Source organism: Dipodomys spectabilis, unplaced genomic scaffold (assembly GCF_019054845.1).
Source record: "Dipodomys spectabilis isolate Male_0828 unplaced genomic scaffold, ASM1905484v1 ptg000062l, whole genome shotgun sequence".
Lineage (NCBI taxonomy): Eukaryota > Metazoa > Chordata > Mammalia > Rodentia > Heteromyidae > Dipodomys > Dipodomys spectabilis.
Genome location: NW_024870739.1, coordinates 204657 through 229472, shown reverse-complemented (window position 1 = coordinate 229472; position 24816 = coordinate 204657). Strand labels below are relative to the sequence as shown.

Sequence of the window (24816 nt, the reverse complement as noted above, 5' to 3'; positions counted from 1 at the left end):
GCGCTGTCACTCTCGTTAAGTAGCTTTTTTGCGTCTTTCCGGAAAGGGGGGGGGGGGCTAAGCTAGAGCGCGGTTGACGGCAGAAGGGAAAAGACGCATAGACGCGGTTCTTTTGCGACAGTGGAACACTTGATGGCAGTGTGGCAGGGAAGGAGCATCTGGGGTTCACTTAAAAAACAAAAAACCCTTTGGCCTTGGGCTGAATTAATCTATTTGATTGGAGTGTGGTAAACACTGGAGAGTGAGAGTTGGAATGACCACGCCTTGTTTTCATTTTCTTGGGTAGCATAAGAGATGGAATTACTTGGGCCCTATGCTATTTTCACTTATCCAAGAACCAGTAACTTTGCCTTACCAATTGCACCGCTTTCTTTTTTTTTAATTGCACCGCTTTCATTTGCACAATTCTGGGAAGTCCTCACTAACTCTTTCATGCTGTCATTATAGTGGGTATGAGTGCTATATTGTGGCTCTGATTTATATTTTCTTAATAATTAGTGATGTGGGTCAGATTTTCACGTGCTAATTGGCAATCTGTGGATCTTTGGAGTCATGCAATGTGTATTCAAGTTCTTAGATTTTTTTCTTTTGTTTGAGTTGTGGAGTTTTGAACTCAGGGCCTTGCCAGAGAAGTGCTCTACCATTTGAGTTACAACTCCAGCCTTTTTTGTTTTTATTATTTTTCAAATAGTATCTTACTTTAGGCTGGGACCAGGCCTGGAGCATGATTCTGTTTATGCTTTCTGCATACTTAGACTGATAGATTTACCCCACTATGCCCAGCCTTTCTCTTTTATTTTTTTTCTTTTCTTCCTCTCTTTTTCCTTCCTTCTGTCTAAATTTGGTGAAATGGACACACACACGCGCACACACACACACACGCACACACACACACACACACACACACACACACACACACACACACACACACACACACAATGACAATGTCCCCTGGCACTGAACTTTGATATTCCTAATTTCAGCATCTTGAGTAGCTAGGATTACAAGTGCAGGCCATTAAATCCATGTCTTTGCTCTTTACTCTCTCTCTCTTTAAGTCTGTGGTGGGTCTATTTGTTGTTGTTCACCAGTCCTGGGCCTTAAATGCAGGGCCTGGGCACTGTCCCTGAGCTTCTTTTGCTCAAGGCTAGCACTCTAAAACTTGAGCCACAGCTCCACATCTGGATTTTTCTGTTTATGTGGCACTGAGGAATTGAACCCAGGGCTTCACGTAAGCACTCTACCAATGAGCCACATTCCCAGGCCCTGTGGTAGGTCTTGAACTCAGGGCCTGGATGCTGTGAGCCACAGCACCACTTCTGGTTTTCTTTCTTTCCTTCCTTCCCTCCTTCCTCCCTTCCTTTCTTTCTTCCTTTCTTTTTTGCTAGTCCTGGTGCTTGAACTCAGGGCCTGGGCACTGTCCCTGAGCTTCTTTTGTTCAAGGCTAGCACTCTACCACTTGAGCCACAACGCCATTCCTGGTTTCTGGGTATATGGTACTGAGGAACTGAACCTAGGGCTTCATGAATGCTAGGCAAGCCCTCTACTACTAAGCCACATTCCTAGCCTGCACCTGTTTATTTCTAAGAAATATGTTTTGGTTTTGAGATGGGGTCTTCCTATGTAGTCTGGGCTAGCCTTGAATGTGTGTATGTCTCGGTTATAGGGCTTGAACTTAGGCCCTGAACAATGTCCCTGAGCTCTTCTGCTCAAGGCTCTACCATTTTGAGTCACAGGGCTTTAAGGTCTCAAAGTCAGCTTGTTGATTGAGGCCTTGCCTTGTGTCTCTACCTGTTTACAAAAATCTGTTAACTTTCTATTTCCCAGATGCTGTATTGTTTTACTGGTGTGACATACAAATTCCCGTCCTAGTTGCAACAGTCTCATTATACTCCTTCTCAGAATGTGACTCCCCCCCCCCCAATTTCTGTAGTCCACGTAAAACCTTCATAACACCTCTTCTTGGAACTGACCCTATCCCTGAATTCCCATAGTCTATGTAATGTGACCCATGTGACTGCCCATGTGACCCATGGGCTACCCCCATGGGTGACTACCCCCAAAATTTTTGTTTAAATTCAGCCTACACCTCTCCATGGCTGCTGGAGCATTTTTCTTGGAGCAGCCTGGCAGGTCTGTCCCCCAATAAAGCCTTGATCTCATATTGGTCACTCTGGCTCACTTCTCATTTCTTACAAGACCATTTCTGGTTTTCTAATGGTTAATTAGAGATAAGAGTCTCATGGAATTTCCTGCTCCGACTGGCTTTGAACCAGGATCCTCAGATCTCAGCCTCCTGAATAGCTAGGACTACAGGCGTGAGCCATCCTTCACCCAGCTAGCATTGAATATTTTATCTTATTTTTCATCCCTCAGAGTTTTAAAATTCAGTGCTGGGAACCTAACCCAGGGTTGAAGCATTCTAGGTGAGCACTCTATCACTAGCCCCATAGTATATATATATTTGCCAGTCCTGGGGCTTGAACTCAGTGCCTGGACATTGTTCCCGAGCTTCTTTTTGCTTAAGGATAGCACTCTATCACTTGAGCAACAGTGCCACTTCTGGCTTTTTTGTTTATGGGGTACTGAGGAATGGAACCCAGGCCTTCATGTATTTTAGGCAAGAATGCTACCACTAAGGCACATTCCCAGCACGTAGTATGTATTCTTTTTTTGTCGGTCATGGGGCTTGAACTCTGGGCTTGGGCGCTGTCCCTCAGCTCTTCAGCTCAAGGCGAGAGCTCTACCGTTTGAGCCACAGCACCACTTCCGGTTTTCTGGTGGTTTATTGAAGATAAGAGTCTCACAGACTTTCCTTGCCTGGGCTGGCTTTGAACCGCGATCCTCTGATCTCAACCTCCTGAGTAGCTAGGATTACAGGCGTGAGCCACCTGCGCCCAGCTAGTATGTATTTTTAAAGAAAAGATTTATTTTCTGTGAAAAAAAATTAGCCGGGGCTGGGAAGGTGGCTCAGTGGTAGAGCGCTTGCCTTGCATGCATGAGGCCCTGGGTTCAATTCCTCAGCACCACATAAGCAGAAAAAGCTGGAAGTGGTGCTGTGGCTCAAGTGGTAGAGCGCTAGCCTTGAGCTGAAGAGCTGAGGGACAGCGCCCAGGCCCAGGGTTCAGGCACCATGACTGGCAAAAAAAAAAAAAAAAAGAAAAAAAATTAGCCATATGAAATTACAATAAAGAATACTGCATATTTTAGCCAGGCATCAGTAGCTCACATCTGTAATCCTAGCTACTCAGGAGGCTGAGATCTGAGGAGGAAGGTGGTAGGATCCACGCTGTGTGCCCCCTTTGGCGTGTTTGTGGATGAGACCAGAGAAGAGTTGGCCGTGGAGTTCAGATGAGTCTGGGCTAGACTCAGCATCGGGTTGGGCAGCCCCAGAGTGTTTGAACTAGGCCTGAGGAAGCGTGAGTTTTTCCACTGCCAGGAACAGGAATGACATTTTTTTTTTTTTTTTAATTTCCTGCAGGCGCCTGCCGGCATCACACAAAACATCCTGCATCCGCAGAGGCCAAACCGTGACTTTATTCCACGCCGCTCATCCGGGGAGGGCGGATACGCGGAAGGGGGGTGCGGCTTTGACGATGACGTCACCGAAGGGCGGGGCATCCGAGCGACGGGCGGCTCCCCGCAGTCCAGGGCCAGTGAGGGCTGGGGGCGGGTCTTAGCTGCGATGTCGTCACTGGAGGGCGGGGCATCAGACAGATGGACAGCTCCCCGCAGTCCCGGGGGCGCGGCTCCAGGCTGCGGGGATTCTGCCCCCCGGGACGCCCCCTTCCCCGGGCGCGCGGCTTCCTCAAGCCAGCAGGAGCAGGTCGTGTCCCGCCAGCAGGCTTTGGGTGCGGTTGTAGACGTCCTCCAGGGTGCCAGCCGCCCGGGCCAGCGCCGCCCGCGCGTCCGCCTCGCTGGCTCCCGGACACGCCAGCTCCAGCAAGCGATCGCGACTCGGGAGGGCGAGGAAGGCCAGGCGGGCGGCGTGACGGACCAGCCAGGGGTGGTGCGGGGCCAGGGCTGTGCGGTAGGCGTCGGCGCACTGCGCGCCGGCGTCCGGGTCTCCCAGCGTGCCCGTGGCCACCCGGGAGAGGCAGAGCTGGGCCCATCGCAGGGCGCGGTGCAGCACGAGCAGCGTTCGCGAGCCCGAGGACCCGGCCAAGGGCGGCTCGAGGAGCCCGGCCCGCCGCTCCCACGCTGCCATGGTCGACAGCGACGTGTAGTGCTCCGCACGCGGGCCGTGCACCTGCGCCTCCAGGACCGTCACCTTGCTGAAGGCCTCGCTGGAGGCGAAGGCGAAGATGGAACCCAAAGGAGTTAGGAACCTGTGTGTTTGGTGATGGGATGGGGGCGATGATTTGAAGGAGGTCTGTGGAATCTCAAGGGGGGCCCAAGACCTAGCTTAGAGGAGGGAGACAACTCACCTGAGAAATTCCCTCCACCCTGCCAGGTACTGAGCCAGCTCCACGTCCTCTTGGAGGTTCAGACTGGCCCGGAAGGGCCTCACCATGCGACCTAGCATTCCCTGAGGCCCTAGACACGCAGGATCTTCCCCCTTTGGGGCCACCTGGGCTTCCAGCTCTGGCTGGACCTTGAGGGCGTAGACAGAAGAGCAGAGTTGTCAGAGAAGAGCCCCTAGCATGCTAGGCTGGCTGGCAGAACCAACAGCCCCCTTGGCTCTAGGGGGGGGGGGGGGGGGAAGCTCCTAATGTCTAGCTGGGGTTTCTCTCAGCTTCAGAAGGGAGAGGAGTGAGGTGGGGGGAAAGTCTGACTCTCCTTATCACTATTCAGAGTCGTACCTGCAGTTCCCAGATTTATCCTTGCCCCCCGTATACCTGGAAAAGCAGCGGTCCATCTGGAATGCTGGACTGTGCCAGGGCCCTGCAGCCTAATAGGAGACCTAAGGAGAAGCGGAAAAAGAGGGGTGAGGGGTAAAAAAGGGAGTTTGGGTTCTGAGGGCCTAGACTCTTAGGTTCTTCCCCGAGAAGGCGAGGGGAAGGGAACACTCACAGATAATCTGCCCAATGAGGTAAAGAAGCAACAAGGAGAAGATAGTGAGAGGAACCAGGCGGAAGCAGCGTTGCAGGCACAGGTGTGGTAGCAGAACCACCATGGCTATCACTGGGACCACCGCCCCCTCCCCAGCCCCGAGCCACATGCAGTCCTTTCTACTCCAGGAGAGGAAAGGAGCTTATGGTGTTCTGAGGTGCAAAGGGTTAATAATTAATGCTCCCTCCCCTGTGTCCTTTGCCCCAGAGACAGCTCTCCAGGGAGGTGAGGAACAGAGATTTGGGGGATTGGTAGTGTAAGAAATGAGAGGCAGGGGCTGGGAAGGTGGCTCAGTGGTAGAGCGCTTGCCTTGCATGCCTGAGGCCCTGGGTTTGATTCCTCAACACCACATAAGCAAAAAGAAAAAGGCTCAAGTGGTAGAGCGCTAGCCTTGGGCTGAATAGCTGAGGGACAGTGCCCAGGCCCAGAGTTCAGGCCCCACGACTGGACCCAAAAAAAGAAATGAGAGGTAAAGCCGGTGAGCTGGTGGCTCACACCTGTAATCCTAGCTACTCAGGAGGCTGACATCTGAGGATCACTGTTCAAAGCCAGCCCAGACAGGAAAGTCCTTGAGACTCTTATCTCCAAAAACCACCAACAAACCTGAAGTGGCGCTGTAGCTCAAGTGATAGAGCGCTAGCCTTGAGCTGAAGAGTGCAGGGACAGCGCCCAAGCCCAGTCGTGGGGCCTGACCTGAGCAATTTAGCTCAAGGCTAGCGCTCTACCACTTGAGCCACAGAGCCACTTCTGGCTTTTTCTGCTTATGTGGTGCTGAGGAATCAAACCCAGGGCCTTATGCATGCAAGGCAAACACTCTACCACTGAGCCACCTTCCCAGCCCAAACTCAAAGCTTTATTGGAGGACAGACCTGCCAGGCTGCTTCAAGCAGGAATGGAGGCAGCAGCCATGGACAGGTGTGGGCAGAATTTAAACAGAATTTTAGGGGGCAGTCATTTGGGTCACATGGGCCATATTACAGCGGACTGGGAATTTGGGGGTAGAGTCAGTTCTGAGAAGAAGTGTTGGGAAGGTGCTATGTGGACTACAGGAACTGGGGGGAGATCACATTCTGAGAAGGAGTGTAATGAGACTGTTGCAACTGGGCAGGAATTTGTATGTCACACTGGGAAAACAATACAACATGGGGAATTAGAAACTTTTTTGTTGTTGTTGTTGTTTTTGTCAGTCATGGGGCTTGAACTCTGGGCCTGGGTGCTGTCCCTGAGCTCTTCAGCTCAGTGCAAGTGCTCTACCACTTGAGCCATAGCACCACTTCTAGTTTTCTGGTTGTTTATTGGAGATAAGAGTCTCATGGACTTTCCTGCCTGGGCTGGCTTTGAACTGTGATCCTCAGATCTCAGCCTCCTAAGTAGGTAGGATTACAGGCATGAGCCACCAGGGCCAGCTACTTAACAGATTTGTGCAAACAGGGAGGGACACAGGGCAGGGCTTTAATCGGCAAGCTGACTCTGTGACCTTAGAGGTAGCAATGAAACACTTTTGCATTTCCTGTCTGGGGCTAGCTTGAAGGAAGAAGCAACCTGGATATTGGGAAGAGAGGTTGAGGTCAGAGTAAGCTCCCTCTGCTGAGCAATAATGTGGGTGCCCTACATAAACTCTGACCTTGGGTTCCTTCCACTGTAAATTGAGGATAATAATAGGTATTTTGTAAACCTTGTGTGAGGATTAAGTGATAATGTATGTGAAAACACCATAAGTGGAAAAGCTGACCATAATTGCCCCATAAATCTTACTTGTTAAGTTTAAGTTTGGGAGGCAGAGGGAGGTAGCTCTCTGGGATCCAAGGATACCCACTTCTAAATTTTTTATTTGTATCAGTACTCAGGCTTATACTCAGGGCCTGGGCACTGTCCCTTAGCTTCTTTGCTCAAGGCTGGTGCTCTACTACTTGAGCCCCATCTCTATTCTGTGACTTTTTGGTAGTTAATGGGATGTAAGAGTCCCACAAACTTTCCTGCCCATGTTGGCTTTGAATCTCCATCCTCAGATCTCAGCCTCCTGAATAGCTAGGAGTATAGAATGAGCCATTGGCACACGACATCATCATCATCATCATCATCATCATCATCATCATCATCATCATCATCATCATCATCATCATCATCATGTCCTGGGGCTTGAACTCAGGGCCTGGGAATTGTTCCTGAGCTTTTGTTGGTAATATCTGGCATTTTACCACTTGAGCCACAGCTCCACTTCTGAATTTTTGGTAGTTAATTGGAGATAAGGGTCTCAGGGACATTCCTGCCTGAGCTGAATTTGAACTGTGATACTCAGATCTCAGCTTCCCAAGTAGCTAGTATTAACCAGCATGAGACATTGGTGTACTACATGGCATTGTTTTTTTTTTTGTTTTGTTTTTTTTGGGTCTGGTCATGGAGCCTGAACTCTGGGCCTGGGCGCTGTCCCTCAGCTCTTCAGCTCAAGGCTAGCGCTCTACCACTTGAGCCACAGCGCCACTTCCGGCTTTGTTTCTTTTTGCTTATGTGGTGCTGAGGAATCGAACCCAGGGCCTCATGCATGCAAGGCAAGCGCTCTACCACTGAGCCACCTTCCCAGCCCATGGCATTGTTTTTGAGATGAAGTCTTGAGGACTTTTCTGCCCAGGGTGGCTTTCAAACCACCAACTTCCAGATCTCATCCTGAGTAGCTAGGATTACAGGCATGAGCCATCTGAATCCTAATTTACTACTTCTGCATGCCATGAAAGGTATGATCCTACAGAATACAAATTTCTTCACAGAGTTCAAAGTCCATTGGGGAAGAATTTTTCATCTGTATCTGCAACGGGAATGTGAGCTTTAATGAAGATAGGAGCCTTGTTTTCCTTGGTCACTTAAAACTCTTAGAATATTGCATCTACCAGGGAGAAAATGTTGCTAAATAAATAGATGAGGCGGGAGCAAAGAAATGTGGACGAGGCACAGGCAAATGAGGGGTGGTGGTGCTTAACAAATCCAACTGTTTTGTTTTGTTTTTGTAAGCTAGGAGGCCACCTGGTGGTCAGGAAAGGAAAGGCATTCTGGGAAAGGAAGTAAGACTAGAAAGCAAAGGAAAAAATACAGCCTCATCTGTTCTTAGAGACTTTCAGTCCATAAGCTTTTTAGAATTGTTGTTGTCTCTCTGGTTGCATTTATTGTCCTGGATTCTTAGAAGACGAGGGCCCCAGTCTCTAGAGTCCTTGGTTTCTTTTCTTTTTGGGTTCGGTCGTAGGGTCTGAACTCTGGGCCTGGGCGCTGTCCCTCAGCTCTTCAGCTCAAGGCTAGCACTCTACCACTTGAGCTGCAGCTCCACGTCCGGCTTTTTTTCTTTTTGCTTATGTGGTGCTGAGGAATCGAACCCAGGGCCTCATGCATGCAAGGCAAGCACTCTACCACTGAGCCACCTTCCCAGCTCCCAAGTTCTTGGTTTCTTCAGGCTCACTCTATGCACAGTCAAGTTCTATGAAGTTGCTCCTCATCCTGGCCTTGCTTCTAACTAATCCTGTCCCTAGTACTGTTGTAAGGTAAAATCATCCCAGAAGCCACATTTTAAACTATACAATATTGGAGTCTTTATTATACAGTTAACAGGCTGCAGGCTGCCAGTTGTTACAAAGCCCTGCAGCATGCAAATACATATCACACAGCTAGGAAACATGCTAAAGAGGAAAGAAATAACAAGAACAATACTAACAAGCCATCTCAGCTCCAATGGAGAGCTGAATTGGGACTCCATAATGACTGGAGACGAGGAGACAGGACACAGGACATAATCATGGAGACACGTGGCATAGAGTCCTGGCAGCTAGGCTGGTCCGGGCCTAAATAGGTTGGTGCAGGGGGCAGAGCCTCAGGAAATTCCCAGTTCCAGGCATTAGATTCAGTAACCTATCAGCCAAGTGCCTGCCCCTGCCTCCAGGGGTCTGGGCATCCCATTACCTGGGAGACAGGTGATGGTGTGGGGGGGGGTTCCCTTCCCCAAGCATAAAGACAAGATGCCAGGCCCTACCATCCACCATGTGGCCAATATGGCGCCGGCCAGACCTGGCCTCCTTACTTCAGTATGATGTATGATCACACATTATCAATTGGATCCTCTAGTCCCGGTTTCTATTCCCAATAATGGAATGTTTCTCTGCTTTCCCCTCCTCTCCTCTCTTCCCCTAACATCCTTTCTCCTTCCCTCCATCCCCTCCTTTCCTCTCTGCCAGTTCTGGGGCTTGAACTCAGGGCCTGGGTGCTCTTAGTTTTTTCACTGAAAGTTGCACTCCACCATTTGAGTCACATCTCTACCTCCTGCTTTTGCTGGTTAATTGGAGATGAGTCTCACAAACTTTCCTACCTGGGCTGGCTTCAAACTATGATGCTCCTGTCTCAGCCTGAGCATCAGCCATTAGCACCAGGCAACCACTTGTCATTTCTGGCTCCCTGTTGCCTACAAATGGGAAGGATATTTCTAATCTCCTCACTGTTGTTAGGAGGATTTAGTAGCAAAGTGCTAACTAAGCAGCCTCTGTGGCTTATAGTAAACTCCAGGTGGCTATTTGATCTTGCTGGCTCCCACCTGCTCTCCTTCCCCCATGCTTGATACCTCTGCCTCCTGGAGTCACCAGTCCAGTCTGCAGGGGATCCAATAGCAGATTAGTTTTGAATGTCTCTTAATCCAGGAGGTTCTTCCGTAAGTGGAGCTGGGATAGACTGATAAGGACCAGCTACTATAAATGAACATAAGTAGTCTAGTGGGTAGACATTGCAGGATGGAGCTGCGTACTCCCAAGCTGCTGTTACTGCTGTGGGTGATGGGCTACAGGTGGGCACACAGTAATAGTCTGAGTAGATACACATCTGTCATTGAAGTAACCAATGGTGATCCCTGGGGCAGCTGGGCATGGCCGGAGATGTGTCCAGATGGATATTTTGCCAGTGGGTTCTCAATCAAGGTAAGAGCTCAGGCCTGGAAGATGCAGAGTGAACTGGGGATGATGTTTGGGGTGGCTGTCGGGAGGAGGGTAACCACCAATTCCTCCTCTCCCCACCACCCAGGTGGAGCCCCCTCAAGGCACTCTTGGCGATGACACAGCTCTGAACGGGATCAGGCTGCACTGCACTAGGGGGAACCTAGCGCTCGATACACATGTTGTGGAGTCTCAATCTGGGAGGTAGGGACCGGGGACCCAGGGTCACTTAGGGTGAGGGGATGGCCGGCTTGGAAATCCCAAGGTCTGGCTGGGCTGGTGTGGGTGGTAGGCACCCACAGAGCCAGCGCATATGCCTTTCTCTTGCAGATGGGGTGCGTGGAGCGAGCCGCTGTGGTGTCCCGGTGGTGGTTTCCTAGTGGCTTTCTCACTTCGTGTGGAGGAGCCCCTGGCCCTCGAGGACAACACCGCGGTGAACAACGTGCGCTTCCGCTGCTCTGATGGCACCGAGCTGGAGGGGCCTGGGCTGAGCTGGGGAGATTTTGGAGACTGGAGTGACCCCTGCCCCAAAGGCGCGTGTGGCCTGCAGACAAAAATCGAGCAGCCTAGAGGCCTCCGCGATGACACTGCGCTCAACGACGCGCGGATATTATGTTGCCACAGTTGACTCTGTTGCTGGCTTCTGCCACCCAATGTGAGTCCCACTCCGCTATTAAAGCTTCTAGGTCTTGGCTTTGATGTCGCTTGATTTGGGAATGGGAAAAGGCCTACTTATTTCCCACCTAACCCTGCCTGCCTGCCTTTCCTTCCTTCCTTCCTTCCTTCCTTTGTGCCAGTACTGGGGCTTGAACTCAAGACCTTATGCTCTCAGTTGGGGCTTTTTTTGCTCAAGGTTAGAGGTCTACTATTTGAGCCATACCTCTACTTCTGGCTTTTTGCTAGTTAATATGAGAAAGATACTCTTGGGCTTTTCTACCCAGGCTGGCTTTGAACCTCCATCTTGGGATCTCAGTTTCCTGAGTAGCTAGGATTGCAGCCATGAGTCACCAGTGCCCGGCTACACTTGGATTTAATCTTAGGAATCTACGTTACAAGTCTCACAGGCCTGAAGAATGTTCTTCCAGTAAATAAAGGGAGCCCCTGCCTGAGGACATCTGAGACATGTGGTCCCCATGAAAAGCCTGGTTTGTCTTCTTTCTGAACCACGAGGGACTTCTATTTAAGCAATTTCTAGCCTGGCCTGAGTGTGCTTGGTGTCGTACACCTATAATCCTCGCTACTCAGGAGTCTGAGACGTGAGGATGGAGACTTAAAGTTATCCTACATAGATAAACCTATATCCACTCAATCAACAAAAGCTGGAAGTGGAAGTGTGGTTCAAGTGGTAGAGCACCAGCTTTGAGTAAAAAAGCTAAGCATACAGGCCCTGAGTTCAAGCTCCAGTATTGGCACAAAAAGAACGAGAAGGAAGGAAGGAAGGAAGGAGGGAAGGAAGAAAGAAAGAAAGGAAGATAAGGCCTGGGAAGGTGGCTCAGTGGTAGAGCGCTTGCCTTGCATGCATGAGGCCCTGGGTTTGATTCCTTAGTACCACATAAGCAAAAAGAAAAAAGCCGGAAGTGGTGCTGTGGCTCAAGTGGTAGAGCGCTAGCCTTGAGCTGAAGAGCTGAGGGACAGCGCCCAGACCCAGAGTTCAGGCCCCACGACTGGACCAAAAAAAATAAAATATAAAAAATATAAAAAATAAAAATAAAAAAGAAAGAAAGGAAGATAGGAAGGAGAAAGAAAATTTCTGCTAAATTAGTAGTGATAAAGCTATACTGTCTTTAAGTTTTCATTTTCTAGAGTTTAGAAGGTGAAAATCTTTTCCCATACTTTCCATTTTTGCCCTCTGCAAAATCCAAACAGTGGCTTTTCTAACAGATTTCAACTCAAACTTCACTTTCTCAGAATTTCTGTCATTAAAAAAAAAATAATTCTGGGCTGGGAAGGTGGCTCATTGGTAGAGTGTTTGCCTTGCATGCATGAGGCCCTGGGTTCAATTCCTCAGCACCACATAAGCAGAAAAAGCTGGAAGTGGCACTACGGCTCAGGGACAGTGCTCAGAATCTGAGTTTAAGCACCAGGACTGGCAAAAAAAAATAGTCCTTTCATCAATCAGTCAGTCATATCTATGTCATAAGTAATAGATTTTATTTATTTTTTCTTTCTCTTTTTTTTGTAGGTCATGGGGCTTGAACTCTGGGCCTGAGTGCTGTCCCTCAGCTCTTCAGCTCAAGGCTAGCGCTCTACCACTCGAGCCACAGCGCCACTTCCAAGTAACAGATTTTAAAAAGTGTTTGCCAGCCAGGTGCCAGTGGCTCATGCCTGTAATCTTAGCTACTCAGGAGGATAAGATCTGAGGATTGAGGTTCAAAGCCAGCCTGGGCAGGAAAGTCCTTGAGACTCATATCTCCAATAAAGCACTAGAAAACTGGAAGTGGGGCTGTGGCTCAAGTGGTAGAGCACTCGCCTTGAGCTGAAGAGCACAGGGACAGCGCCCAGGCCCAGAGTTCAGGCCCCACGACTAACAAAAAAAAAAAAGAAGTGTTTGCTATTAGTTGAAATAATCCTTGCCTCTTTTAAAAACTGCATTTGGACGGGAATGTGGCTTAGTGTTAGAGTGCTTGCCTAGCATGCATGAAGCCCTGGGTTTGATTCCTCAGTACCACATAAACAGAAAAAGCCAGAAATGATGCTGTGGCTCAAGTGGTAACCTTAATTTAAACAAACAAACAAACAAACAAAAAAGAAGCTCAGGGACAGTGCTCTGAGTTCAAGCCCCAGGACTGGCCAAAAAGAAAAAACAACCCAAAAACAACAACAACAACAACAACAAAACCTATCCATTTTCCAACTCTTCATCTTTGAGAGTACAGTCCTTGCTCTCTTGTTTCCCTTGCTTCCCAATATTTTTTTTTTTTGGGTCCGGTCATGGGCCCTGAACTCTGGGCCTGGGCGCTGTCCCTCAGCTGTAAAGCTCAAGGCTGGCACTCTACCACTTGAGCCAAAGCGCCACTTCCGGCTTTTTTCTTTTTGCTTATGTGGTGCTGAGGAATCGAACCCAGGACCTCATGCATGCAAGGCAAGCGCTCTACCACTGAACCACCTTCCCAGCCCCCCAATGTATTTTGTTTAGCACAATTTAATACCTTAATAACTATTTGAAGCGGGGCGCTGGTGGCTCACGCCCGTAATCCTAGCTACTCAGGAGGCTGAGATCTGAGGATCATGGTTCAAAGCCAGCCCTGGAAGGAAAGTCCATGAGACTCTTATCTCCAATAAATCACTTGAAAACCTGAAGTGGCGCTGTGACTCAGGCGGTAGATCGCTTGCCTTGAGCTGAAGAGCACAGGGACAGCGCCCAAGCCCAGAGTTCAAGCCCCACGACCGACTAAAAAAAAAAACAAAACTATTTGATAAGAAACAACGAGTTCAAGGGCTCCAAACAGGTGAACCCTAAACCCTGGCATAGCTGAAGGCCCTCACAGGCTCCTCCTTACCTAGGGCACAATCTAAGATGGGGAAGGGAGCTCAAAACAGTTTATTCCAGAAAGAAATCAACAAATGAATGAGAACTAGTTTATTTGAAAGCCAGTGAGTAGGCACTCAGGAGTGAGCAGTATAATCCGCATCAGTCTGCCTCAGTGAACATCGCCCTGCAGACAAAAGAAAATTCATGAGGCCACAGCTAAGAACAAGTAGGTTCTTTGCACAACTCCACGTGGTCCTACCTCCTTTTTCCTGCAGTCGCCGCACACCACACCAATGGTGGCATTCACCAGCTGTATTCCACACAGCAGGATCTCCAGGCACGAGGCGGCCACCAGCAAAGAGAAGAGTGTCACGTTCCAGGGGACCACATGAGGTGGCTCCTCGCACCAATCCCACAGAGTGTCATTGTACAAGTAAGCGCCTCTGCGGATGGACACAGGGTCATGTGGGAGAAACAGGTCACATGGTATGTTCCCCGTGCACATGCCAATGGGCATTTGCAAAGGGCTCATTTGGGCTACCTGGAGGGAGCTCGCTCTCCTCTTTTTTGTGCTGGTACTGAGGCTTGGACTCAGGGCCTGACATTCTCGCTTGGCTTTTTTTTTTCTACCACTTGAGCCACAGCTCCATTTCTGGCTCTTTGGTGGTTAATGAGAGAGAAGAGACTCACAGATTTTCTTGCCTGGACTGGTTTTGAACCACAATTCTCAGATCTCAGCCTCTTGAGTAGCTAGGATTCCAAGTATGAGGCACTAGTGATCAGCTAGGGAATACTCTTTTTTTTTTTGTTATTGGTGGTGGTGGTTGTGGGCTTGAACTCAGGGCCTGGGCGCTGTCCCCGAGAGCTGGGAATGATTACAGGCATGTACCACCATGCCCAGCTTGCAATAGTTTATTCGAGGAGTGGGCTTGAGAAGAAAGGCTTTTCTCTTCTCTTTTGACCCCTCTCTCCTCCGTAGCAAATGAACACCAAAGCTGAAGCAAATATCCCTCCCCCCTCCCACACCTTTGTGGGGCTTGAACTCAGGGCCTGCTAACATTCTACCACTTTGAGCCACACCTCCACTCTGGTGTTCTGGTGGTTAATTGGAGATAGTCTTAGGGACTTTTTTGCCCAATCCTCAGATCTCAGCCTCCTAAGGATTACAGGTGTGAGGCACCAGCAACCAGCCAGGGAATTTTCTTGAAACTTGACCTGGCCTAGGTTGACTCATGTGGGAAAAGCAGGTGGGAAGATGCAGGAAATGTGGGATACAAATGCAGGTGAAGACTTACGATGTTTCTTGGAAGTGGTAGTCCCATTTGCCATTTTTTAAGCATTTGGGTCCAATGCGAAGCCCGGCTCCTGACACTGAGAGACAGTAGATGGCCCCAAGCATCCCGAAGGCCGAGGAGAAAACGGAGCGAAGCATCTGGATGGAGGGGGAAATGTGAGCCGCTACAGTGGTGGGGTCCCAATTGGTGGAAAAATCACACTAGCTCTGCCTGGCACGTTACCATGTTACTTTCCAGCCATATTCAAAGTACATTTGCCATCAAACCCCACTCTTGGAGTGAGGCTAGCCCAAGAACCCGTGGATGTGGAAGTTCTGGGGGTTGTAGTCTCCGCTGGTCAGGTTTACTAAGACTGATCTGCAAGTGGCAGGAGGGGGTGGGGTGGGGTCTGGAACTAAAGAGGGGCTCTAAAAGGAAGGGTTTGGAGACCTCCAGCTCTCAATCACCCCACTCTACCCCATCACGAAAGATCCACACATGTAACTCAAGCTGGCCTGGAACTTACTGTGTACTCCACATTGGCCTCAACTAGCGTTTTTCCTGACTAAGTCTACTGAGTGCTGGGATTGTAGATGTGAGCCTGAATCCCTTCTTCATTTAGGTCTTACCCTGCAGCGATTTCCACAGCAGCCTGCACCACAACAGCCCTTGCCCCCTGCACGAACAGCTGCAATTCCTGGACATAGCACCTGTGGGTCAAGAGTCTGTGATAGATAAGATGTCCTCCCCGATTCTCAAGACTTTATCTGCATCATTGCTCACTTCCTACAGGAATTTGCCAAGATTACCTCAGCCCTTTGGACTATAGAGAGGACCTTATCTTTATTTCTCTGAGAGCCGGATGGGATCAACTTATAGTTATCGTTATTTGCCTGTCTACTTTACCTCTGTCCAGAGTGAAGCTTCCTGTAAGCTAGGCTCCAATATTATATATTCCCCACAAATCTTGGCACATAGATCTGACCCCAGCCTCAGTTTGAAGCTTAGACAGCAAATATGGAAGCCAGGAGGCCTCGATTTAGCCAGCCCTGCATTCCCTCCCACTCTAGAAGTTGGTTGGTTTCTCTGGATTTCTGTTTGGTTTTGTTTTGTTTTGTCAGTGCTGGTTCTTGGACTCAGGTTTGCTCAAGGCTAGCACTCTACCATTTTGAGCCACAGCGCCACTTCTGGTAGTTAAGTGGAACTAAGAGACTTGGGGACTTTCCTGCCCAGGCTGGCTTTGAAACATCAAATCTCAGCCTCCTAAATAGCTAGGATTACAGGTGTGAGCCACCAGTGCCCAGCTGAATTTCACTTTTGACCTTTGAAAACGGGGCTGCCAGACTTACCTTACAGGTTGTTCTCAGGGTTTAATGAGAGAACAGGTTGGTTTTTGTCTCAAGGCTCTCTTGGAGTAAACGCTCCCTAACTCTAATATTGAGAGTTCAGCAGCAGGCAAGGATGGTGGTGTGGAAGAGCCTAGTGAGCTGGGATTATGGTGGCATGAGCAAAAGTATGTTCACAGTTTTCTGATCTATATAAAATTTCCTAATATTCAGCCTTAGATCCTTTTTCTCCCCGTGGATTTTCTCACAAAGTCCAGCTCCTCCTAGGCAATCAGCTGTTCTTTTTGGTATCTCCTCCAGATGACTGCAGACGTAAATCAAACTGCCTGAAGGACGTGCTCACTTGAACATCTTGGCTTAAGCTCAGATTCAGCCAGCTTTATGCTGACCCCACAATATTATAAACACAAAGATAATCTTTCTTGATTTGTGTTCTAATGTACATGAGTGTGTTTATTTTGTAAAAAAAAAAACATTGAGCTGAGGTTGGAGGATGTAGCTCAGCAGCAGAGTACATGCTTGGCACACACAAAGCCTAAAGTTCAATTCCAGCATCTCTCTCCAGCAAACACACACACACACACACACACACACACACACACACCAAACAAACTTGTAAAAGGTTAACTTATATGCTGTCTCAAGCTTGTATTCCTAGCTACTTGGGAGGTGATGATCAAAGATGGTGGTCCAAGGCCATTTGGAGTGTGTGGTGATTGGTGGGTGAGAGTCTGAGAGACTCTATCTTGACCAATGGCTGGGTGTGGTAGTGTGTGCCCATCATCCTAGTGACATGAGGAAGCACAAATAGGAGGATCATATTTCAGGCTGGCCCAGGCATAAAGTGAGACCCTATTTTGAAAATAACCAATGTAGCCGGGCGCTGGTGGCTCACGCCTGTAATCCTAGCTACTCAGGAGGCTGAGATCTGAGGATCGCGGTTCAAAGCCAGCCCGGTCAAGAAAGACCGTGAGACTCCTATCTCCAGTAAACCACCAGAAAACCGGAAGTGGCGCTGTAGCTCAAGTGGTAGAGCGCTCGCCTTGAGCTGAAGAGCTGAGGGACAGCGCCCAGGCCCAGAGTTCAAGCCCCATGACCGACAAAAAAAAAAAAAAAGAAAATAACCAATGTAAAATGGGGCTGATAAAATGGCTCAAGTAGTAGAGGGCCTGCCTGCCAAACATGAAGACTACAGAGCAAGCATCAAACCCCAGCACAACCAAAACATAATAAAATAGTCCTAAAATGGAGAGAAAGAGAGAGAGAGAGAAGAGGGAGAGAGAGAGAGAGAGAGAGAGAGACCACACACACACACACACACCAAGCGTGGTTGCACATGGCTGTAATCCCAGCTATGTAGAACAGACATGCTCTCTACAAATGCTGAAAAAAATTACAAAATTTTTCTGTAGCTTTCTGTGGTATTTGTAATAGAATTCAAATTACTTATGCCTTTCAAGGGCATGCATGCATGGTCTGGCCTCTACTCCTCCCAGCTCATCTCATTAAACCTCAGCTGCACTGTTGCCTGTCTGATCATTTCAGACTTCCTCTCATCAAAGCCTTACTTAAAAAAGGTCAAATAGAAAAAAACAAAAAACACCATACCTAAAATTACAGTAAAATGTGGATGGAAGTGTAGTCAATGGTAGAATGTGTGATTAACATGCACAAAGCCCTAGACTCAATTTTATTTATTTATTTAGTTTTGGTGCTAGTACTAGGACTTGAACTCAGGGCTTGGGCTCTGTCTCTTAGTTTTTTCAATTAAGGCTGGCATTCTACTACTTTAGCCACACCTCCAATCCTGGCTTTTTTTTTTTTTTTGGGTCCGGTCGTGGGGCCTGAACTCTGGGCCTGGGCGCTGTCCCTCAGCTCTTCAGCTCAAGGCTAGCGCTCTACCACTTGAGCCACAGCGCCATTTCCGGCTTTTTTTCTTTTTGCTTATGTGATGCTGAGGAATCGAACCCAGGGCCTCATGCATGCAAGGCAAGTGCTCTACCTCTGAGCTACCTTTCCAGCCCCAAATCCTGGCTTTTTTGTGGTTATTTGGTGATAAAAGTCTCATAGACTTTTCTGCCTGTGCTGGTTTTGAACCCAGATCCTCAGATCTCAGCCTCCTGAGTAGCTAGGATTACAGGCAGAAGCCACTAGTACCTGGCTTCCTAGATTCAATTTCCAATCCCCCCCACCCAAAATGTGGCTTCTTTACTTTGCCCTAAGAGACCTTTATGATCCTACCTTGCTTTATTTATGTTTGAATGGCACCTATGTTTATCTAAAATCATTTTGCTTATCTATTTGTTGTGTTCATCTGGTGACTATGCATGCCATGTTTAATGACTAAAGGCTCTGATCTTGGCACCAGGTGCACTGCGGCCAACAAAAAGCCTTTCTGCTCTGATGGGCTTCTGGTCTTCCTTCCTTCCTTCCTTCCTTCCTTCCTTCTTTTCTTTCTTTCTTTCCTTCTTTCTCCCTCTCTTTCTCTCTCTCTCTCTTTCTTTCTTCCTCTTTCTCTCTTTTTCTCTTTCTTTCTTTTCTTCTCCCCTCTCTCTTTCTTGCTTGCTTGCTTGTCGCCTCAACACAGAAGTCTTTCTTTTGTTCAAAACAGCACCAAAAAAAAAAAATCCCCAATTGTACATAAACCTCTTAGTATATAAAATATAGACTATGTCCCACAGTTTTCCTTTACAGGGTAGCAAGAGAAAGTATAGCTGATAGGGATAAAGGGAAGTTAGGTTAGCCAGGCATTAACATTCAAAGACCAGGTAAGCATCAACTTTAGTAGAAAAAGCAGTATTAAAGGAGTTCCTATGAAGCTGGGATTTACAGTCTTCTTTTTGTACTCCTAGGCCATCCCATCTACAGCCTGACTCTTTTCAATCATGGGTCTTTGCCTTTGGAGTGGTACTATAAAGGGAATGCCTGTCTACTACAATTTTTGTTGTTGTTGTTGTTATTGGTTGTGAGCCTGAACTCTAGGCCTGGGTGCTGTCCCTCAGCATTTCAGCTCAAGGCTAGCGCTCTACCACTTGAGCCACAGTGCCACTCTGGCCTTTAGTAGGTCAGTATAATGACAGAGAAGGTGCCTCCAAGTCTTCCTGAACATAAGGATCTATGCGTATGTCTGTGTGTGTCTGTGTCTGTGTTTCTCTGTGTGTGTGCCAGTCCTGGGGCAAGTCCCTAGCTTTTTCTCTCATGTGGTAGTGCTCTACCACATGAGTCACAGCTCTACTTCCAGCTTTTTTTTGTTTTTGTCAGTCATGGGGCTTGAACTCTGGGCCTGAATGCTGTCCCTCAGCTCCTCAGCTCAAGGCTAGCACTCTACTACTTGAGCCATAGCGCTACTTCTGGCTTTTTCTGCTTATGTGGTGCTGAGGAATCGAACCCAGGGCCTCATGCATGCAAGACAAGCACTCTTCCACTGAGCCACCTTCCCAGCCCCATTTAGGGAAACTTTTACATCATCATGGAATAAAGGCAACAGATCCATCATGGCTCCCTGCCTCTCAGGACAGTTGACTGGTGAAATTCCTTGGCAGAGGTCCTCTCCTCCAGCCCTATCACCGGACACATCTCTACTAGTGAAATGATAATTCTGCTTCTTTAACCAACAACCCCCTCTTTACCCACTGATATCTTTTCTCCTACTCCCTACCAACTGCATCGATTTAAGGTCATGGGACTCCATCTCAGACCTCTAGAAGTCACATACCTCTAGGAAGCCACGCTGCTCCCTGGCCTACACACCCAGTCCCAGACTCAATCTAACTCACCTGCTTTTGGAGAGTTCCCCAAGTCTGTGTTCCCAGAATCCAAAGCTAACTCCCTTCCCACTCCACATCTAGAGTTGCTTTCAGGAAGCACTGAATAATGCCTTAGGGACACAGTCCAAGTCCTTATTCTTCCTGAAGCTTGGGTTCTATTGATGGGACACAAGGTATCAAGAAAGTAAGACAAGCTAGGCACTGGTGACTCATGTCTGTCATCCTAGCTACTCAGGAGGCTGAGATCTGAGGATCATGGTTCAAAAGCCAGCCTGGGCAGGATTGTGAGACTCTTATCTCCAATTAACCACCAGAAAACCAGAAGTGGAGCTGTGGCTTAAAGTGTTAGAACACCAGTCTTGAGCAAAAAAAAAACTCAGAGACAGAGCCCAGGCCCTGAGTTCAAGCCCTACCACTGACAAAAAAAAAAAAAAATCAAGGGAAAGTGCAAGACCCTGAGTTCAAGCTCCAGTCTCCATCCAAATAAAATTTTTGGCACTATTGGAGGTTTGAACTCAGGGCCTTAACACTTGCCAGGCAGATGCTCTACCATTACAGCCATGCTCCAAGCACACCCAGATACAAAATTTAAAACAATTTAGAGAAAAAGGAAGGTATGTGGAGAATGAGTGGACATGGAGGAGGGTGGCGCTGAGGTAGTGACTGATTGAGATATCACCTCCTGGCTCCAGCCCTGTCCACTTCCCCTCCTCCCCCTGCCTTTTATTTATTACCCACTCAACCAGCTGTTCCTTTTGCATCTACTCATGGTATTTCCTACATCTGCTCAACTGTGGAGGCAGGCAGGGCAGGGAGGGCTTGTTGTCAAAGGGAAGCTCATTGGAGATGTGAGGTTCCTGCCTTCAGCTCCCGTCAGACATTGCGCCCAGGGTCCTGGCCCTCCACGGCCTTCTACAGAGTGATCAGCATATAGTAGTATGGTTGGACAAGCTCCATGTTCCCACCAGCCCCTTGCCACCCCTCACCCCAGGTGCCAGTCCTTCTCCTTTTCTCTTTCTCCTTTTTTTTTTTTTCCAGTCTGAGATCAGGACTGTTACTCAGTACCTAATGCTTTCCACTCATCAGCTAGTGCTCTACCAACCGGGCCATGCTGCAACCCCTTTCCCTTCATTCCTGTCCAGGACCCATCAGTGCCCAGGTTCCCAGCCCGTCTCACCATCAGTCCCCCACCGATGAAGCCAGCCATGAGCCAGACTTGCAAACTGAGATGGTCCGTCCAGGTAGTCTTCCCATCTGGTACCAGCAAGAGGGCATTGGCCACAATGCAGATCAGGGAAAGGGGGATGAGGGAGAGCCCTACGCAGCGGGCACACTTTCCTGTGCACATAGCCAGGCGTCAGGAAGGGCAGAGGCAGTGAGTGAAAGTGAGCCTCAGGTTCCAGGTCTACAGGCCCCTAGGCAGGAGCATGGAACAAAGGTTGGAGAAGAGGCGTGGTAGAAACTGGCAGGACCAGAGCGATAAGGGAGATGTGAACAGGTGCAGATAGAGGAGTTGCAGCTCAAGAGGTGAAGAGGAAGTGGAGGATGTGGTGATGGAGGAGGTGGGAGAGTTTGTCACACAAAGGAAGTTGCCTGGGGCCAGTGCCTTCTAGTGCCTCTTTTGTTCCTTTCCTTCTTTGCAAGCTCAGTCCAACTCTTCTGGTCTTCAAGCCTCCATGGCCTCTTCTGTCTAAAGGGTAGACTGATGCTATTTTCCTGGTAGGCTGGCTAGAAGGATTCAGTAGGACAAGACGAAAAGCATTTTGTAAACTAGGAAGCACAGACCAGATATGTGATGGCCTCATGATTTCTGTCCCACAGGGATAACTCCTTACAGAAATTTAAAAAGATGGGAATGTGGCTTAGTGGTAGAGTGCTTGCCTAGCATTCATGAAGCCCTGGGATCGATTCCTCAGCACCACACACACAGAAAAAGCCAGAAATGACACGGTGGCTCAAGTAGTAGTGTGCTAGCTTTGAGCAAAAGAAGCTCATGGACAGTGCCCAGGCCTTGAGTTCAAGCCCTAAGACTGGCAAAAAAAAAAAATAAATAAAATAAAAAAGACATGAATTGAGCCAGCCATGATGGGAAACCTATAGTCCCAGTGACTCAGGAGGATCATGCGGCCAGCCTGATGCTTTCTGTAAAACTAAATAAAAGATATTAGGCTTTTGTTGTCTTTTCATTTTCTCAAAATTTGCTTATTCACCTCCTTTTGTTTGCTTGCTTCCTTTCTTCCTTCTTCCCTTATTTTCTCCTTTCTTCCTCTCTTTCTTTATCTTTTTTCTTTATCCCTTTCTCTTTTTCTTTCTTTCTCCCTTTCTCTCTTTCTTTCCTTCCTTCCTTCTTTCCTTCCTCTCTCCCTTTTTTCTTTCTTTCCTTCCTTCCTTCCTCCCTTCTTTCTTTCTTTCTTTTTCCTTCTTTCTTCCTCCCTTTCTCTCTTTCTTTTTTCTGTGTGTTCATACATAAATACTAAAGCTTAAATTCAGGGCCTCACACACTTGCTTAGCTTTATCCAATCAAGGCTGGGCTCTACCACTTGAGCTATACTTCCACTTCTGGATTTTTTTGCTGGTTAATTGGAGATAAGGGTCTCAGATTTGTGAGGTGGTTTATCCCCCTCCCCCACTCCTGCTGGTCCTGGGCTTGAAGTCAGGGGCCTAGATGCTGTCCCTGAACCTCTTTGTGCTCAAGACTAGCATTTTACCACTTGAACCATAGCACCACTTCCGGCCTTTTTTGTTTATATGGTACTGAGGAATCAAACCCAGGGCTTCATGCATGCTAGGCAAGCACGCTACCACGCTCAGCCATATTCCTAGCTCTGGGCAGGATTTTAACTGTAATAATCAGATCTCAGCCTTCTGAATAGCTAGGATTACAGGTGTGAACTACTAGCACACACACACACACACACACACACACACACACACACACACACACATACACACACTGCCACTGTGCACCCCCCTACTAAGGCCACTGTCTATCTCTCAAGGATGGGCTTGAGACAGAGGCCTGACTCATCAGTGTCTGCGGGGCTTTTGCTTGGTTGTCCAAACCAAGACAGTCCTGTGAGAATTAGTTTCAGTTATTTATTGTTTAGTGGTGCATTCTGAGGTCAAAGAAGTTCTGCTTTTTGGGGGTTCTGAAGTTGCTGGTGGCCTGTTGTCATCATGGGGATGTTGGAGTGAGAAATTTATTTAGAAGAAAGAACAATTGAAGACCACCCATGTCCATTTCCAAAGCCTGACCATTCCTTGAAAGTTCTGATTCCATTAACTGGCTATATTTCTATCCACTGTGAAGTGTGTGTGTGTGTGTGTGTGTGTTTGCATGAGTGCATGCACTCACCTGCTAGCACTTGAACTGTCACTGGGCTTTTTCACTCAAGACAAGTGTTCAACCACTTGAGCCACATCTCCACTTTCAGCTTTTTGCTCATTCAATTGGAGGTAAGAGTTTTAGAGATTTGTCTGCCTAGGCTGGCTTTGAACATTTTTATCCTCAAATCTCAGCCTCCTGAGTAGCTAGGATTCCAGGTATGAGCAACCAGTGGCTGGCTAGGAATCATTTTTGATACAGAGATTAATTCATTAAGTACTTCTTAGGGCCTTGTGCTAGAGACTGTATGATTCACAAATGTAGCCCTAAGGTCTCTGCAGAATTAACCCACATTCAAATAGGATGTGGCAGTCTGTGGAGGAAATGAGGATAGCAGAATGTACCCCAGGACCTGTTGAGACATACAGTACTTCAGGGAGAGATGTAGTTTCTCCATACTCTCACTCATTGCACTACAAGGATGTAGAGATAGAGAAAACCCATCACTCAGAATGAATCTTGGAACAATCCCTGCTACTTAGAAGATAAGAACATACTTTGAACTTTCCCCAACTACCTCTGACTCACAGGTAATGATTGTGGTAATTGATATTTGATGTTGCTTCTGTTGACTCACTTAATGTTTATTAAAACTTTTCCATGTTGCTTCTGATATTTTCTCTTTTCTCTTTAGTGTTTTTATAATGTTTCCGTGTTTTAGAAAGCATATTTTAAATCTGGGTAATGGTTATCTTTTTTTTTTCTTTGTTCTTTTTTGTCGATCGTGGGGCTTGAACTCTGGGCCTGTGCACTGTCCCTCAGTGCTTCAACTCAAGGCTAGCGCTCTACCACTTGAGCCACACTGCCACTTCCGGTTTTTCTGGTGGTTTATTAGAGATAAGAACTTCACAGACTTTCCTGCCCAGGCTGGCTTTGAACCTCCATCTTCAGATCTCAGCCTCCTGAGTAGCTAGGATTACAAGTGTGAGCCACCTGGTTATCTTAAAATATCACAAACCATGTCCTTTTAAAAATTATTTTCTTTATTTTTTTGTGCCTTGAACTCAGGGCCCGAGTGCTGTCCCTTAGCTTGTTTGGCTCATGTGGCTCTATCACATGAGCTAATCCTACACTTCCAGCTTTTTGGCGATTAATTGGAGATAAGAGATTTTGACTTTTCTGCCTGGGCTGGCTTTGAATCATGATCCTCAGATCTCAGCCTCCTTTAATTTTTACTGTGCCTCTCTCTGAGAAATCTCTCACTGCTATCATTCTTGCCCATTGTTGGGATGCTGTAGCACTGGATTACCAAGCCCAGTGCCATACAATCACATGATCTTGTTATAAAAACAGAATTGTTTTCTCTTGTTCCTTAATTCTTCCTTTACCCATATATATATATAAATTTTTTTTTTTTTTTTGCTATGGCATTTTTTGGTCCTTTCTGCCAGATGTAGAATGAACCTCTACCATGTGGATTACATGCAATGTGGGCAGAATCTACAACATCCTGCTTCTGAGCCTTAAGAGGTTTTGCTACCTGCCATTATCTTTGTCAAGAAAACAACCTCTGCTAGGCACTGGTGGCTCATGCCTGTAATTCGATCTACTTAGGAGGCTGA

The 24816-nt window shown here is 47.8% G+C and overlaps 4 protein-coding genes across 6 annotated transcripts in view; 1 reads left to right on the top strand and 3 right to left on the bottom strand.

The window, feature by feature from the left end:
* Positions 1-3472: 3472 nt before the first annotated feature.
* Positions 3473-5191, bottom strand: Gltpd2 (glycolipid transfer protein domain containing 2). 2 transcript variants are annotated; one of them, XM_042680608.1, is made up of 4 exons: positions 5014-5191; positions 4839-4903; positions 4428-4594; positions 3473-4328 (listed from the first exon to the last, which is right to left on the bottom strand). In XM_042680608.1, the coding sequence occupies exons 1-4, from the start codon at positions 5159-5161 to the stop codon at positions 3809-3811; spliced, it is 900 nt and encodes a 299-aa protein (XP_042536542.1). In that variant the 5' UTR covers positions 5162-5191; the 3' UTR covers positions 3473-3808. The 2 variants fall into 2 exon arrangements, with proteins under 2 accessions (XP_042536542.1, XP_042536543.1); XM_042680609.1 differs by having other exon boundaries at positions 3473-4286.
* On the top strand, positions 4256-10648 carry Vmo1 (vitelline membrane outer layer 1 homolog). 2 transcript variants are annotated; one of them, XM_042680613.1, is made up of 4 exons: positions 4256-4330; positions 9913-9995; positions 10099-10214; positions 10341-10648. In XM_042680613.1, exons 2-4 carry the CDS (start codon positions 9954-9956, stop codon positions 10636-10638), a joined length of 456 nt encoding a protein of 151 aa, XP_042536547.1. In that variant the 5' UTR covers positions 4256-4330; positions 9913-9953; the 3' UTR covers positions 10639-10648. The 2 variants fall into 2 exon arrangements, with proteins under 2 accessions (XP_042536547.1, XP_042536546.1); XM_042680612.1 differs by lacking the exon at positions 4256-4330 and having other exon boundaries at positions 9417-9995.
* Positions 10649-13575: 2927 nt separating this feature from the next.
* Positions 13576-21384, bottom strand: Tm4sf5 (transmembrane 4 L six family member 5). The gene is made up of 5 exons (XM_042680633.1): positions 21047-21384; positions 15386-15466; positions 14778-14914; positions 13742-13925; positions 13576-13666 (listed from the first exon to the last, which is right to left on the bottom strand). The coding sequence occupies exons 1-5, from the start codon at positions 21215-21217 to the stop codon at positions 13652-13654; spliced, it is 588 nt and encodes a 195-aa protein (XP_042536567.1). The 5' UTR covers positions 21218-21384; the 3' UTR covers positions 13576-13651.
* Positions 15414-24816, bottom strand: part of Zmynd15 (zinc finger MYND-type containing 15) — a 54491-nt gene continuing 45088 nt past the window's right edge. The window contains exon 15 of the mRNA XM_042680627.1: positions 15414-15466. The gene's annotated coding sequence lies outside the window, so the exon portion shown is untranslated. The remainder of the gene's footprint in view (positions 15467-24816) is intronic.